Source organism: Galleria mellonella, unplaced genomic scaffold (genome assembly GCF_026898425.1).
Source record: "Galleria mellonella isolate WM207_F2 unplaced genomic scaffold, CSIRO_AGI_GalMel_v1 utg718, whole genome shotgun sequence".
Taxonomy (NCBI): Eukaryota; Metazoa; Arthropoda; class Insecta; order Lepidoptera; family Pyralidae; genus Galleria; species Galleria mellonella.
This window is the reverse complement of record NW_026442143.1, coordinates 1,357,119-1,372,662: the sequence shown is the minus strand read 5'-3', so window position 1 is coordinate 1,372,662 and position 15,544 is coordinate 1,357,119. Positions and strand designations below refer to the sequence as shown.

Below are 15,544 nucleotides of genomic sequence, written 5' to 3'. Positions count from 1 at the left end.
TATAGTAATATTGTTTTATTCATAATAATTTGAAGTTAAGATTATTGGAAAATACAAGTTATTGCTTCAGCGATATAACATAGAACATGTTCAACACGGTATTTTAATAAACTGAAAAGAAACGTGATTTTCCCCACGTGTACAGTTAACATCAAAATTTTTTTATTTTTTGGTACGTAGAATAACAAACAAGCTAACGTCCACCTGACGGAAAGCAGTAATTGTCGCTCATAGACATGAACAGCATCGCAAATATCATAGAATATACTGCAATGACTATTCCCATTGTTCCTGTGTTCATGTATTGTCATTATAAGTAATTTAATTTCTATATCTCATCCTTCGAACCGAAACACATCCATGCAAGAAGTTACATGGTAGAGACATGGTGGACAGAGTTGCCAATCCGTCAGTATAGGTTCCTATGTACAAAGTCTTCTTCTTATAAGTCAATAATGATTGGATAATTCAAATTATTTATTTGGTACAAAAACAATTTATACAATACGAATAAAAGCGATGATAACTGCAGAAACTAAAAACAGTCACTAATGTATTGTATATGTATTATATGTATATGCAATGGTATATAATATGCTGTGTGATCTGGGCATAAAAAGGGCTATCCCTTTCCTTCCCGTGGATATTGTAAGGAGCGATTAAGGGAATTTAATGATTGAGGGATGGGCAGTATAGTACATTAGAGCAGCGTCTCTATTAAAACTTCACCAAAGTCTAACTGCGGGCGCCAATCCGTCTACCAAGCATATCGACTATTGGAAAAACCCCAATAATACAAACAGAGGCCAATGTCCAACAGTGGATGTAAGGATATGGTGGCTGATATGATGATATTATCATATGTTACAGTTTAAAAGATTAAAATTCATTCATCGGTTTTACGTGCTGACCGTACCTACTTTTTATGCTGTACTTAACCTTTCATTTTGTCTCCTTACACAGTTTAGTTATATCGCAAGATTAAATTGATCTGAAATTTCAAAAGCTTTCCTTTATTAGACTTTTATGTATAAAGTTTTTTTTTTTTATTTAATATATATTATTTTTAAGGCTTATAAATTTTGGTTACAAAATTACGTAATGTCTTTTTTTCAACCGGCATAAGGAGCGAAAATATACTTAAATTGTTAGTATTTTTATGTAAATGCTGTAGGATATTTTCATACATTGTGAAACAATCTTGATGATTCCTTTTTGATCCGAATAGCTTACTCTCGACGAGTTTTTATTAGTAAATTAAAAATGTGTATAATAGAGTTTCCATTGTTTTAATAACTTTGCGCGTGAACAAATCTAAAAAGCCAAATTACCGTTTTCTATTTCATCAGTATTTAAGTCTTTAAAACTATATTTAACCTGGGCCTAATAATTTTTATTTATAGAGAGTGCATTAGACATGGTACAAAAATAAAAAAAACTGACTTCAATTGTAATAGATCCAGTTATTTTTATCTAAAAACTAAACTACTAAATCGATTTTGATACAATTTCTATAGGACCTGTATATTCTTTTTAGATAAAAAAATATTTTTCCAAATCGGTTTAAAACTGACGGAGTTAAGGTAAGAAACATAAAAAAGATATAACCGTGAGATCTTCTTTTCGAAGTCGGTTGAAAATAGTAAAATCTATTAAACAATTTATAAATAAAAAACACAGCCATGCAAACACAACGGCTTCACGGTTGAAACACGAATGGGACAGAGGTACCCAAGCAATCGATTTTTGTACAAAGTCTCCCTCCGGTGACAAACCACAAATAAACGGTTAGACCGATTTGAATTACTTTTTTATACACGGAAAGAACATAATAGTATCTTAGATTGAATTAATCTTAGATTGATTAGCAAGCATGCACAAAACATAGCTGCAGAAAATATCTTAAAATTCATGTCATTGATAAAAATTAACAGCAAACTTTAAAAAAGGGGTGAGCACAAAAGATCATGGAAAGGTCGCAGTGTGACAGCTTCTTCTACCTGAAAAAGCTCGTCTTTAATAATAATAATAATCTAAGGTTGACATATGACAGATACTTTTCAAACAACTTCAAAGAAGAGAAGATTTTCAATATACATGAACAAGTAAACGAACAAACTTTATTTCACATTTATAATATTAGTAAGTAAAGATTAACACAAGTTATTTTGTTATTAAAAGGTAAGCAGATTATAGAGAAAAGTCTTACTAAAAGATAATTGAAAATAAATCCCTTGCTTATTTGCCTCGTAATTACTAAAATCTAATACAGATTTTGGATTCTAAGTAATTAGATCAAAGTGATATTTGGGTTTATTTATAAATTTATTTCTGGTAATTAGGAAAATCATTTTAATATGTCTTACATTTATATCTATCTTAATATTTTTGGCGTATTTGGTCACTGATTTAAACAAGAACTAGTTTTTATCCGCGACTACGTTCGTATAATTAAGATGCGATGACTAACTGGAATAAAAAAATACTCACTTATATTATAAATGTGAAACTGATTTTATTTCTTTGTTGCCTCTTAACGTCTTACAGCTTAATCACTATGACATTTAGTTTATACTTACTATATGGGATGGTTGCCGTGTTGTCCCGGCATAGAATAGGCCACCCCTTCCTTTACCGTGGATGTCGTAAGAATCAACTAAGGAAGGCGAGGGATGGGCAGCAGCGTCCCTCTTAAAACATCACTAAAGCCTAACTGCGGTTGCCAACCCGCCTGCCAAAACCCCCCAAGGGGGAGGCTTATGTGCAGCAGTGGGCAGTTAAAAGCTGATATAATGACGATGATGATATGGGATGGAGATGGACATAGGCATTTATGCTAGTCAGTAAACATATCCCGGTCATGCTGACAAAGTCACGAGTAAAAGCCTATAGAATAGCACGTATACAAAATTTCGAGGCTGACTGATTGAACCATTAAGGTGTTAAGAGGTAATAAACAAACAAACTAAATATCACAATTATAATAATAATAAGGATTAACATCAAAAGAAAATGATCAAACAGTTCAGTAGCTGAATTAGAACGGACATAGTACAACTTTATTAGTTTTAATAGTTCAAACTTAATTTTCAAAACAAATCCTTCCATACGCACCCACAGAAAATTGGATCCATTTCATATATATGTAGTAATTATATTTGTAATTACAAAGTCACGATGACTCGATTAAACGATGACATCTGTTGGGAAATCGCATGTAATTTAAACTATGTCATGTTTTAGTATCACGAAAATTTCTATATTTAGCATGTGTTGTATTGAAACAGGTGTCACTGAAAAGATAATTTCAAAATATTCTGTGAATTGTACTATCTTATGCATTGAATGTCTTGAAGGGGATTGGATATTGAATATGTTACCGAGAACAAGATATACCTAGTTGGATGTATTAATTTTAAATTTATGTTAAAAAAGTGAATAGAAAAAAAGTTATTTTATAACAAAAATAAGGTCTATTTAAAAAATAAAAATGAATATGGCATACAAAATAGTTAACGTGTATAGAATTACTTAAAATATTTAAAATGAATGGAAGATATCCTAATATCTCTACTACTATTACTACTACTTATACTATTCAGTGATCCATCCATCAAATATAAAAAACGATGTTGAATAATATGTATTTTTTATAAATAATGAAAAGACATTTTGACTTTTTATGTACCCCAATTAGAGAATGTCTTCATTGATTAAACAATTTAGTTAATTTAAAAACAAAGTTACACTAATTCTCTTCTGTTCACGGGTAATTTCATTCAGATTACACTTGATCTAATTAGATTACCCTACTGAAGAATTAGTTTTAAGTTTTGATTCAGCGCTTGTTAAAAGCGCATTCAGCCGAGTAACTTGATTTTAAAGTTAAAGCGCACAAGAACATCACGTGTAATGTACACCGAAGTCACTTCTGACAGTAATTAAATCGTATGGGCTTTTATGAAGAACAAAGTGATGGGTATCAACAGTGTCGCGTTCGCATTAACGTGAAATCTTAATAAATTAAACCTTTTCCTAATTGATGTAAGAACTTTTACGAAATTCATTATTGAGTCTTATGTGATCTACGTCTTTAATGTTCTACAATGTTAATAGATACTCTTCATTTCGTTCTCTTCATAAGATTATATTAGAAAATTGTGCTAAAATTACACGAATTAGATCACGTAGAGAATGTGTGTGATTCTAAGACTTAACCCACAGTGGGAACCCACTGTGGGTTGTCTTAGATTTTTTTTATGTAGCTTAAAAAGCTGGTGCCCCACCTGATGGAAAGTGGTAACCATCGCCTATAAACATAGACAATACTATGGACATAAGAGTATACTGTTTTGCCCATGATAGCATGAATAATAATAATTTAAAATAATTTGATTATTAAACATGTTATTTAGAACCTACTATTTTAACGAATCACACCTCTTAAAGTCCAATAAAATACCAACATTTTGGAATTTTTAGAGTTTAGTCCTGAGTCGATGCCATAATATTTTTTTCTTTTTATAATTATGATATAACGGCTCATCTCTAATTGTCGCTTATATCAATAAAAAGCACCACAGCCGTTACAGAACGCTTTACGATGCCATTGGCACCCCTCGTTCTTTTTATAATAAAGGGGGCAAACGAGTATGCGGTTCACCTGATGGTAAGCGATTATCACCGCTCATGAGCATCCGCAACATCAGATGCATTGCAATTGTGCTGCCGGCCTTTTACAGAGGAATGTTTTCTTAAAGGTTATGAAGTCATATCGGTTTGGAAATACTGCTTGTAGAGGTTGATTCCAATGCGTAATTGTACTTGGAAAAAAGTGCTTTGAAAAATGTATGGTGGAGGGCCGCCACTCGTCCAGTTGCTTGATCCTCGTGCCTGCGTTTCCTGGGAACTACAGTGTAATAGGTTATTTGTCATTTTACTACCATATTATACCTTTTCAATTAAAATCCAGCCATGCAAGCACATCTTCTTTACGGCACAATTACAGGTGGGATAGAAGAACTCATGCAAATGAATTTTGTACAAAGCCTCTTTTTAATTATGTGATAATTAAATTTGCTGTTACGAGACAAAATTTATTTGTAGATATATAATTCCACGTTCTTTATAATAACTTGACTAATGGATACAGCTTTATTCAATCTTCCTTTATCGTATTTGTCTTAATAAACTTCGAGCCATTTAACTGATGGTCTATAAAACCCTACTCAGTACTCACATTTTATTATGTACGAAAGTCAAACATAAGAACCCTTATTTCCATTGATTTGCTGAAAGCGTTGAGAATACGAAAGAGACCGTAGATACATACCTGTTACCTGGAAATAATCTCATACAATATTCATACAATCGACAGTTTGCTTGGTCACATGTCGCCAGTTTACGTTTGATGTTTGTTTTTCATCTGAGAGACGAAAATAACCAAATGTGTATTTATATTTGAACGGAGACTGTACAGTTGGATAGCACTTAACTATAGTCCAGAAGTCACATGACTGAAACTTTGTAATCTTTTTAATATTTAAATAATCAATGTCATATTTGGCTAATGTAAAATGGTCGTTACACGTTTTATGGCCCTGAGAGCTTATAAAGTCGTTGTCCAGTAAGCAATGTCAATGGCCTTTGAGTATAACGAAAGCAACTTAAAAAGCCTCAACACAAAGGTCGACACCCTCATCCGAGCAGTACTAATTAAAAGAAACAAGAAGCCGATAGGCCTCATTATTTTTTTTTTTTAATTTTCATCATTGTTTACGTGGTTCCTTCGTCGCTAACCACTACCGTTAAGCTACTACTACCGAGCGTACTCGTGTCAAATAATCATCATAATGTTTATTATTACGTAAAGTAACCTATATGCTGTTGAGATATAACCCAAGAATGTACCAAGGGGGGGAGGATTGTTAGTAATGGGATCTAACTGGCCCATTTATAATTCTTTAGGAAACAATTTTCAGATTCACTTATAGAACACTGCCTTAAAATACTCATGATAAATTTCACTCTATTGATATAACTACTTCAAATATCCCCAAATAGTTGACTATTTAGTATCGTTTAAACAATAGTTCAATACAATAGCTATAGGATTCCGTCGTAAATTGGCAAAATTCGACAGTAATTTGTGTAAACTATAAGTGAATATTACAATATAAAGTGAATTGTTTGTGATTTTAGTACAATTGATATTAGTTTGTAGTTCAATAATGCTTGTGTTTAATTTAATCAAATTATAAGTACTCATATAATAAAACGTAGTGAAATCAGTTCCCAAAATGCGAAGAAAAGTGATTTTTAAGGTTTCTTACTCAAAGTTACAATGGTACAACTTTGTCAACTTTTATTTTTCTAAAGTCACAAATCTATATTTTAATATTTAAAATTTTAAGCGGTTTTAGATAATTATAGATTATTGAAAAAGAATAAAAATAGAAACAGAATTTGCATTTTCTAATTCGGTTGTATTTTTTATATATTTATTATATCTCATATCTCATAATGTAATTGTTTAGTTTTAAATCAAAATAACAGGTTTGCCACACCAGAAGTCGGTTTATTCGTGGAACATGATCTTTAATTGTTTATACCTCAAAACAGATACATAAAACAAAACAAAAATTGTAAAATAGGAGTACCTACCTATAAGCGTATATCTGTGGTGGAGTACATTGTTATCGCAGTACAAACAAACTGTAATTGAATCTCGTATTCATTATTTTTAAAGGTCTATTTACATTTGAAAATAATTAACAGTAGTCAATTGTTTTGCTAGCACGTGCCTTGATAAGATTGACTTTTTCAAACGGATTGTTTGTAAGGTTTACTGTGATTTAGCTGTGATTATTTATAGTAAGCAATATTTTTAAATTATTTTATTTTTATTGTATTTTAAAAAGTTTTTGTGGGTAAAAAGTCTTTATTTATATGGCTGTATATCGGCTTGCGTGATGAGATATAGTAGTGTAATTACACAGTTCCAGATGCAGAATATTTTATTCTCTTATTTACAAACACTGAAACTACTTATTAACTTACTAATAATAATAAATACACTTTCATAAACATAAGTTTATAAGACATTTGACGTTGTCGTGAATACGTTGGGTTACTTTTAAAAAGTTATTTTATAAGAAGAAAAGTGAAAAGAGTTATTTTTTTAATTTTAAGATCATTTGAGGAGTGCTAATTTATAATTCATAAATACCGAATGTAATGTAAAAATAATTTTACTCGACCAAGTTATTAAGTGTCCGTCGTCTTCATAGCATAAATATTAAATAGTATTATTATATTAATATAATAAATTTTACCCACACTTTAATATTTATGTTATTCACTTTTATATTATTACATTACTGGTCATTGCCCTTTTCATGTCTACTTTCATAATTTCATACACCTATTTCAGCAATATCGACAGTTATGTGTCAGAATTGCCAGTTTCGATGTCCATCAGAAACGAAGGAACTCAAATGTGGTTTTTTCGAGAAATTATATACGATGTTTCCAAGCGAATGTGCTATGAGAGCCCACGCCGAATGTCACAACATTGGTAATTATTTTATTTTTCTTATATTTTCAACCGACTTGAAAAGGAGGAGGTTTTCAATTCGGTTGTATTTTTTATGTTTGGTACCTCATAATTCTATCAGTTCTAAACCAATTTGGAAATTTCTTTACTCGTTTAAAAATATATACTTAGAGATTGGTCCCTAAAAATTTTTTATCCAAATTGGTTTAATAGTTTAGTGTCTATATTAAAATAAATGGTTTTGTCACAAATGTAATCTTTAAGTCTTTAATTGTTTTCTGTTACTGGACTTTATCTTGGACTCTGTTCATAATCAGAATAAAAATTATAAGAAACTTTTAATGGTAAACAATCTGACGGTGCACCAAATGGAAATTGGTAACTGTCGACACAGATAATATAATACTTGCCATCGCCATGAGGAATATAGTGATGGTGATTAGGAAAATATGACTATGTTTTTATGAGTATGTTTTTATTCAAATTTTATAATAAACTAGCGATCCATTCCGGATTCGTACGTGTAAATATATAGATATTTATTTGAAAATAAAATGTCCATATTTTATTTTAAAATGCAGAGTATACTATTTGATTCTATTCTACTCGTTGTATTGTTGTATTCTACTGTTGTTGTATTGTTCTATTCTACTCGTTGATAAATATATAGCTTTTTGTAGGTAAAACAATTGAAAAAGATTAAGTATTTTTCTAGTATCTTTCCTTTTTATTAGTTTAGATATCTTTCCTTTTTATGTATAGAAACAACAATAAAACAAACCATAAAATTGCTATTTTTCAGAGTTGTTAATATATTAATTTACAAATTACTAGATTTACTTGCATCCATTAATTTTACAGACATGGCATTATATATATATATATATATATATATATATATATATATATATATATATATATATATATATAGATATATATATTTAATACATTAGAAGCTCAAATATTATAATGAAAATTATTCTGTGTGTATCCACTAATTATTATCCATAACAATAAATAAATAACTTTGAAACAAAAAGGCGATGCTTTTGCTAATCGTCAAGTAATTTGTTCCAGTCAAACTTTGTTTAGAATATTCTTGAAAAGATTTTTTCCTCAATATTCGAGTGACAACGGGGGAGTTTTAGCTTAATTCCAGTTTGGTAACTATGTTTTCCATCACCAAAGAGTTAATTAGAAATTTAAATTGTAACACAAAGTTTCGATATTGAAGTTTAAGTCACTATGATAATGATGATAATAAATCGATCGATCGAATCGATTTCAATATTATTTCTTAGTAAAAAAAAATATTATTATTAATTAAAATATACGTCTCAATCTTATGGGGTATTATTATTAATAATGTTATTTTCATATAAATAATTATATTTACAATGATTCGATTATTTATTACAAATTAAGAAGTTTTTTTTTAATAATTATTGTATTGTTTGTCCGTTACTTCATTGTATCGTAATATCCAAACAGATAGATTTTATTAATTTAAAAACGTGAGGTGCCTTAGTTGTCCATCGTTGGGATATATTATTTTTTAAATACAGTTTTTGTATGTGTAATATAATTAATAAAATGAGAAAAATAATCAAATGTTGCTTGCTCGTTATTTTTGACTGTAACTGCTTTCCAAATTACAATATTTTTGCAGTATATTAAAAAACTACGTATCATAAGAATTTGTAAAATTCTATATGGATATTTTTTTTATTTCAGATATTGTTGAAACACCAATATCATATTGCATAAAAGCCCACTCTTTAGAGACTCGTAGGATGCATGGAGAATCTTGCCCGGTGTTTTGTCCAAACCATTACAGACCTGTATGTGGAGCGTCCAAGTTGAGAGATTACATTTACAGGACATTTAATAATAGATGTTATTTAGACATGCTTAACTGCCGGGGAGACGAGGATTTTTCTGGTGAGTTTAGTTCCGAATGAACTCTGAATACCTTACCAAAGGGAGACTTTGTATAACAGTCGTTTGCTTGGGTACCTCTGTCCCATTCGTACTGCAACCGTAAAGCAGTTGTGGTTGCATAGCTGTGTTTCAGTTTGACATGGCGTAAATTTACAGGGTACAGAGGAATATCACCCGAGTCCTCAGGAATGGCAACGCATGGGGAGTATCATGGACGAAACAGTATACTCTGTTGTGTCCATGGTACATGTCTATAGGCGACGGTTAGCACTTTCCATCAGGTGGGCCGTCAGCTTGTTTATAAGTTGCATAAAAAAAATAACCTTAGTAGTATATACTACTAAGGTACTCCGACGGTCGTAAGTTTAATCCCCGTATTTGTATTTATACATAAATTCATAGTCGAGGGATGAGCAGCGTTCTTCTTAGAATGCACCAAAGCCTAACTGCAATTGTCAACCCGACTGCTAAGCGTAACAACTACTTTCAATGGCCTCCTTTATGGGGGAGGCCTATGTTTAGCAGTGAACAGTTAACGGCTGATAAGATGGATGATGATTTGTATTTATGAGTATATCAGTATGTACTGTGCTGGGTGTTTTCGATATGTAACGTATATGTATTTAATAAAAGAAGTATTTATATATTTCCATCAGTTGTCTGGTATCCGTATTACAGGTTCTGCTTATTTTGGGACTACATAGTTATATGTATTGATGTAGTGACAAAAATCTAAAAAGGAATGTTGCATTGGTTTGGTAATTTGGAGAGGATAGATGAAAGAAGAATTACGAAAAAAAGAGATTTATCGAGCAAGAATGAATGGAGAAGTCGGTAGGGGCCGCCCTAGACGGACGTATGTTGACCAAATAGGCGACGTGCTAAAGAAGGGCCAAATTAAAAGTACCCGTAACCGGCGAGCGTGTATGAAAAGATTGATAAATGTGGAAGAAACGAAAGAGGTTTGTTTTAATCTAAATATTTGGCTTTCCATTGTTTCTGCCTACCCTAATTGGAGACAGACGTAACAGATATGTATGTATAGTATTGAAAAACATGTCTATTAGTATTTAAAACTATAGTTTTAACAGATTATGTAATTGCATCGTATGTATTTAGTATTAAGAATGGCAAACAAGCTATCGACCTACCAGATGACTGTAGCCTATGACCTTTTCCGTGCTAAATACTATCTCCTCAATTCATAAATATTAAAACCTTCTCTAACTGCCTTAAAATTTACTTAGTTTTGTCTCTTTCTTTTAAATTGGAATTTAGTGTAAAAGAAAGAGACAAAACAGTTTAATAGCTAAATACATTTAAAAGGTTTGATGGTTTAATGTTTTTATAACAAGTGTATACTGAATTTCACGATGACTTATTGTGCGTTTAGTCGCTAAAAACTTGAAATCACTTTCATATAGGTATGTATGAAATATTATACATACATATCTATTACGCCTGTATTACAATAGGGTAGACAGAAACAATGAAACGTCAAATGTTTCGATTTAAACAAGCCTTTTTCGCTTCCTCTACATTCATCAATCTTTTCATTTCATTTTTATCATTAATTTGGCCCGTATTACGCACGTCGCCTATATAAAATATTATATATTGGTGTAATATATATATATATATATTATAGTAAGGATTTATACAGTAAAGTTTAAATAGCATCTAGGAACGTGTAATGTATAGAAACGCCTACATAACAAATATTACTAACGTTAAATTCACATTACGGCAAATGTAAATCTAAAGGCGAAAGTCCTAGGTAAGGATTTTAGGCAAATTATGGAAACGACATCATAAAATATTTTATAACTCCCTCTATAGGCAAATGGATGGGCCGAATAATTTGCTACCTTAAACATAGTGGTATATTACCTGTGTGTTATCAAATAAAACAAGTTAATACAACTATTAAAATAAGTTTTCAATTCGTCTGATTCTTTTCGACTAATTTAAAAAAGGAGCAGTTTCTTAAATCAGTTATAATTTTTTTTATGTTTGTAACTTCATAACTCCGTCGTTTATAAACCGATTTGGAAATTTTTTTTTTCATTTGAAACAATATACTTTCAGCTTAGCTCAATAGAATTTTATCAAATTCGTTTTAGTATTCTAGTATTTCTTTTTTTTTCAAATTAAAGTTTCAAATTAAAATTATGTCAGTAATGAAGTCTTTTTTTTTGTGATAGACAATCTTAAAATACTAAAAAATATTGTACTCGATTACTCAGTTATTTTTATTTTAAAACTAAAGGACTTAACCGATTTTGATAAACACAGAAAAATAAAGATTTTTTCAAATCGGCTAAATTATAATTTAATCAGCATAAAAAATAAAACTGAATTGAGAATTTCCTTCTTTTTGAAGTCAGTTATAAATAAAACTTACTATTTATTTACCTAATTTCAGGTTATGTTGAAGTACCGCTGGAGTTTTGTCAACGGCACCTTATGAAAAATATTTTCAAAGAACAAGTTGTCATATCGAATTTGCATGACTATCAGGACTACGACCACTAATTATTATTCAACGCGTACATGACATCCCTAGTATTGAAGGCGTCCATAGACTACAGTGACCGTTTACAATCAGACGACCTATATGCTTATTTGGCACTTTTGTGATATATAAAAAAATATATTTTTTATAATTATCATCAATATCAGCCTTTAACTGTCCACTGCTGAACATAAGTCTCCCCTTGGGGGTTTTTGCTAGTAGTCGCCATGCTTAGCAGGCGGGTTGGCAACCGCAGTTAGACTTTAGTGATATATTAAGAGGCAAGCTGCTGCTCATATCTCTAATCACTAGTAAATTTTAATATATATTTTTAATCATAAATATTTTCCCGAACCTATAGAAATTGCTAATAATAATTGTAATCGAATACTGTGCGTAATTCCAGTGTTTGATCTCATCGCTCTATATTTGACTATGAGAATAAATATAATAAATAAATAGGTTAGAAATGATAATTAAATTTTTTTCTTTATTAACACACCAATTGCGTCTATTCTGAGGCGTCATTTCTCTAAATCCATCCCTTGACATAATATTTTAATTTAACAGTTTGGCGATATTAATAATAAATAATTTTTAATCAAATAAACTTAATAATAAGCATTTTTGAATGATATTTTTTTTATGAATCTATCGTCTAGTTCGAAATGCAATTTCAGCTGAGTAAAACGGTAAAAAATATAACCGTTGCTTTAATTCAAATAAAAGTTAAGTTTACAACAAAAAAAACATATACTGTTTTATGGACCATTATAAACTATATTTATAATAATTTTAACTTAAATCTTATTAGAAATAAAGTTTATATTGGTCTTTTTTCTGACACCTCAGGATCTATCCTAAAACCTCCAAAATCTTCCCTTTATACCCCGCATCGAAAGAGTTATTATAAACTTATTTGTACTTGACAAATAACTTTATGATATAATTCACGCAAACTACTTGCAAGTAGGGGAAAATCATAATTTCACTGTGATGCTTGCGCCAACTGTCTACAATCACAACCTCAAAAAGACTACAGTGTAACATCATGTCTGTCTAATTAGAATTGACAGTCATGGATGATATTACATTTGTATGAAATAAAAAGATAAAGATGATACGCGGTTTCAATGCTGATGGACGTTTACATGTTTATTGGAATATTGCCTGCATTTTTTGTTACATTTTAAGATTTAAGTCGTAATTATTAAAAATCCTTGTTTATCCCCTATAAGTTTTTATATTAATTTAGATTGTATTATAGCTCCATTGATTTGTTTTAATAATACACTCCGAACACAAACTCGACACAGTATTGAGCATATGCCTGTTATTTTTTTTTAAATTATAATTAAATATATTGAAAATATTCACTGTAATTTGAAAATTGTACCGACTAGATATAGATAAATAAACTTAATGTTTTATGGCTATAAAAAGTAATAAAATCCAAAGGTCGTCTGGAATTTAGCGATAAGGCCGCCCATTGTTTTCTCAGTCTGTTTTTTTTCTTATAATTGTTTGTATTTGTAATATGTTTAACTACTGTAATCTTTTGTAGAAAACAATAAAGAGTTTTATCTCTCTATAAACATATTTAAAATCGTCTAAAGTATATATCTACTAACAAGTTGCACGCGAGCGACTATAAATTTAGCAAACAATACTATTGCATCTAATAGTAAGAATTTTTTTATAATATTTAGAATAATATAAAGCTAATTCTCCATCTGATGGAATGTGGTAATCAACACTTGTTTATACACATGAATAGTCTATAATGCTCATGGTTACCTTAGGCAGTATAGTTTATCCTGTATTACCATTTCTGAGGACTATGATGGAGATTTTATATAAAAGCATGTCCTCTGTCCCACTCGTACTTCTGCCGTAAAGTAGCTTGCATGGCTGCGTTTCAGTTGGAAAGGATCGATATAACAATAAAATTACAGGGTACAACTGACATAATAGACTCTACTTTCTTGGAATCACTCTCGACAATAAAACTCAGTGAGGTCCTCGCATTCAAAACCTTGCAACTAAATTAAGTTCTGCGGCGTGTCCTGTACGCAGAGTTAAACAGTATACTACGAGTATATATTGAAACTACCAGATTAATTTATTTAAGTTACTTTCATAGTTTACTGTCCTATGGAATATTATTATATGGTAAAGGAGCCGACGTCCAAAGCATATTTGTATTATAAAAACGTTCGCACGATTTATTCTATGGAATGGCGTGAATCACCAAGAGAGAAATTTAAAGAAGCAAATATTCTCACTGTTATTTTACAATACATATTCGCAAACATTTTGTATATACTCAGAAATTTTTAGCTGTTTCCTAAAAATAGTGATCTCAATCATTTTAATACTAGATATAAATTAAAAATTGATATTCCGAAGTATAGTTTAGAAAAAGAAAAAAAAGGGTCTTTTATGGGAATGGGCATTAAATGTTATAATAAGATACCGAAGAATATTTTGGATCTACCTTTTAATAATTTTCAAACAGTTATTTTTAGAAAAAACACTTACTGTATAAAAAAAAAATCTTTCTTTCTTTCTTATTGAACGAACCCTATTAGACACTAAACGATTACTTGAAAGACAAATATGCATGGTATTAGTCGATCATGCACGAGCTTTTTAATAACTATGTAATTTTAGAAATAGTACATTTAAATAAATACACATAATGTTAACAGAGATATAAATGAGTAACTATTTAGTTTTTAACAACTTTCCGAAACTGTATTCATAAAAAAATGCCGATTTATATGTGCTTGTACACAAGTCTATTTGAATGATTTTCAATTTGAATGTAACATTATAGTCCTTAGGAATAGCAACATATGAGGTATCCCGTGGATATCACACTGTATGACATTCATAGTACTATTCATGTCTATAGACGACGGTTACCGCTTTCTATTAGCTTGTTTGTCAGTTAAGTACTATTAAAAGAGTATAACTTTCTGTCTACAGACTTATACGAGTACTTTGTCAACAAATAATATCATATATAATATTTAAATTTTGCCCACATATCGCTGGAGCCGATCCAAGCAGTACCATTTGTTTGCGTCTGGCGGGAACGGGAAAGATGGTAAATGGTTCTTGTAAGTGGTTCATATTAGCTAAATTACTTGAACGCTTGCTATTAATTTAAAGTCTGTGCTGACGGTGAAATTTTCATGCACGGATATATTAATTTCTCTTTGTATAAGTCGTGTACTTGCAGAACACGTAAGTGTTGTTACTTATAATTTTAGGAATTGTTATGAATCGATCGATTATGATGGATTATGATAGATATTGTAGTATAATGAAGTATGATTGGAATGAAATTTACACGTGAGGATTATTATTAGGATATCTCTTCGGACTTAAAAGTGAGAAAATATAAAGCAAACATAAAAATAAAATATCTCCACGGACAGAATCCATCATTTGCGTAGGCCATTAACAAGATACCAGAAAGAAGTATCTAGTTTTAAATTACGTAGTTCTGTGTTATCAGATAGATT

The 15,544-nt window shown here is 30.4% G+C and overlaps 1 protein-coding gene across 1 annotated transcript; it reads left to right on the top strand.

The window, feature by feature from the left end:
- The first annotated feature begins 7,407 nt into the window (after positions 1-7,407).
- On the top strand, positions 7,408-12,172 carry LOC113516222 (uncharacterized). Its single transcript, XM_026900602.3, has 3 exons — positions 7,408-7,576; positions 9,290-9,496; positions 11,922-12,172. The coding sequence occupies exons 1-3, from the start codon at positions 7,447-7,449 to the stop codon at positions 12,029-12,031; spliced, it is 447 nt and encodes a 148-aa protein (XP_026756403.2). The 5' UTR covers positions 7,408-7,446; the 3' UTR covers positions 12,032-12,172.
- The last annotated feature ends 3,372 nt before the right edge of the window (positions 12,173-15,544 follow it).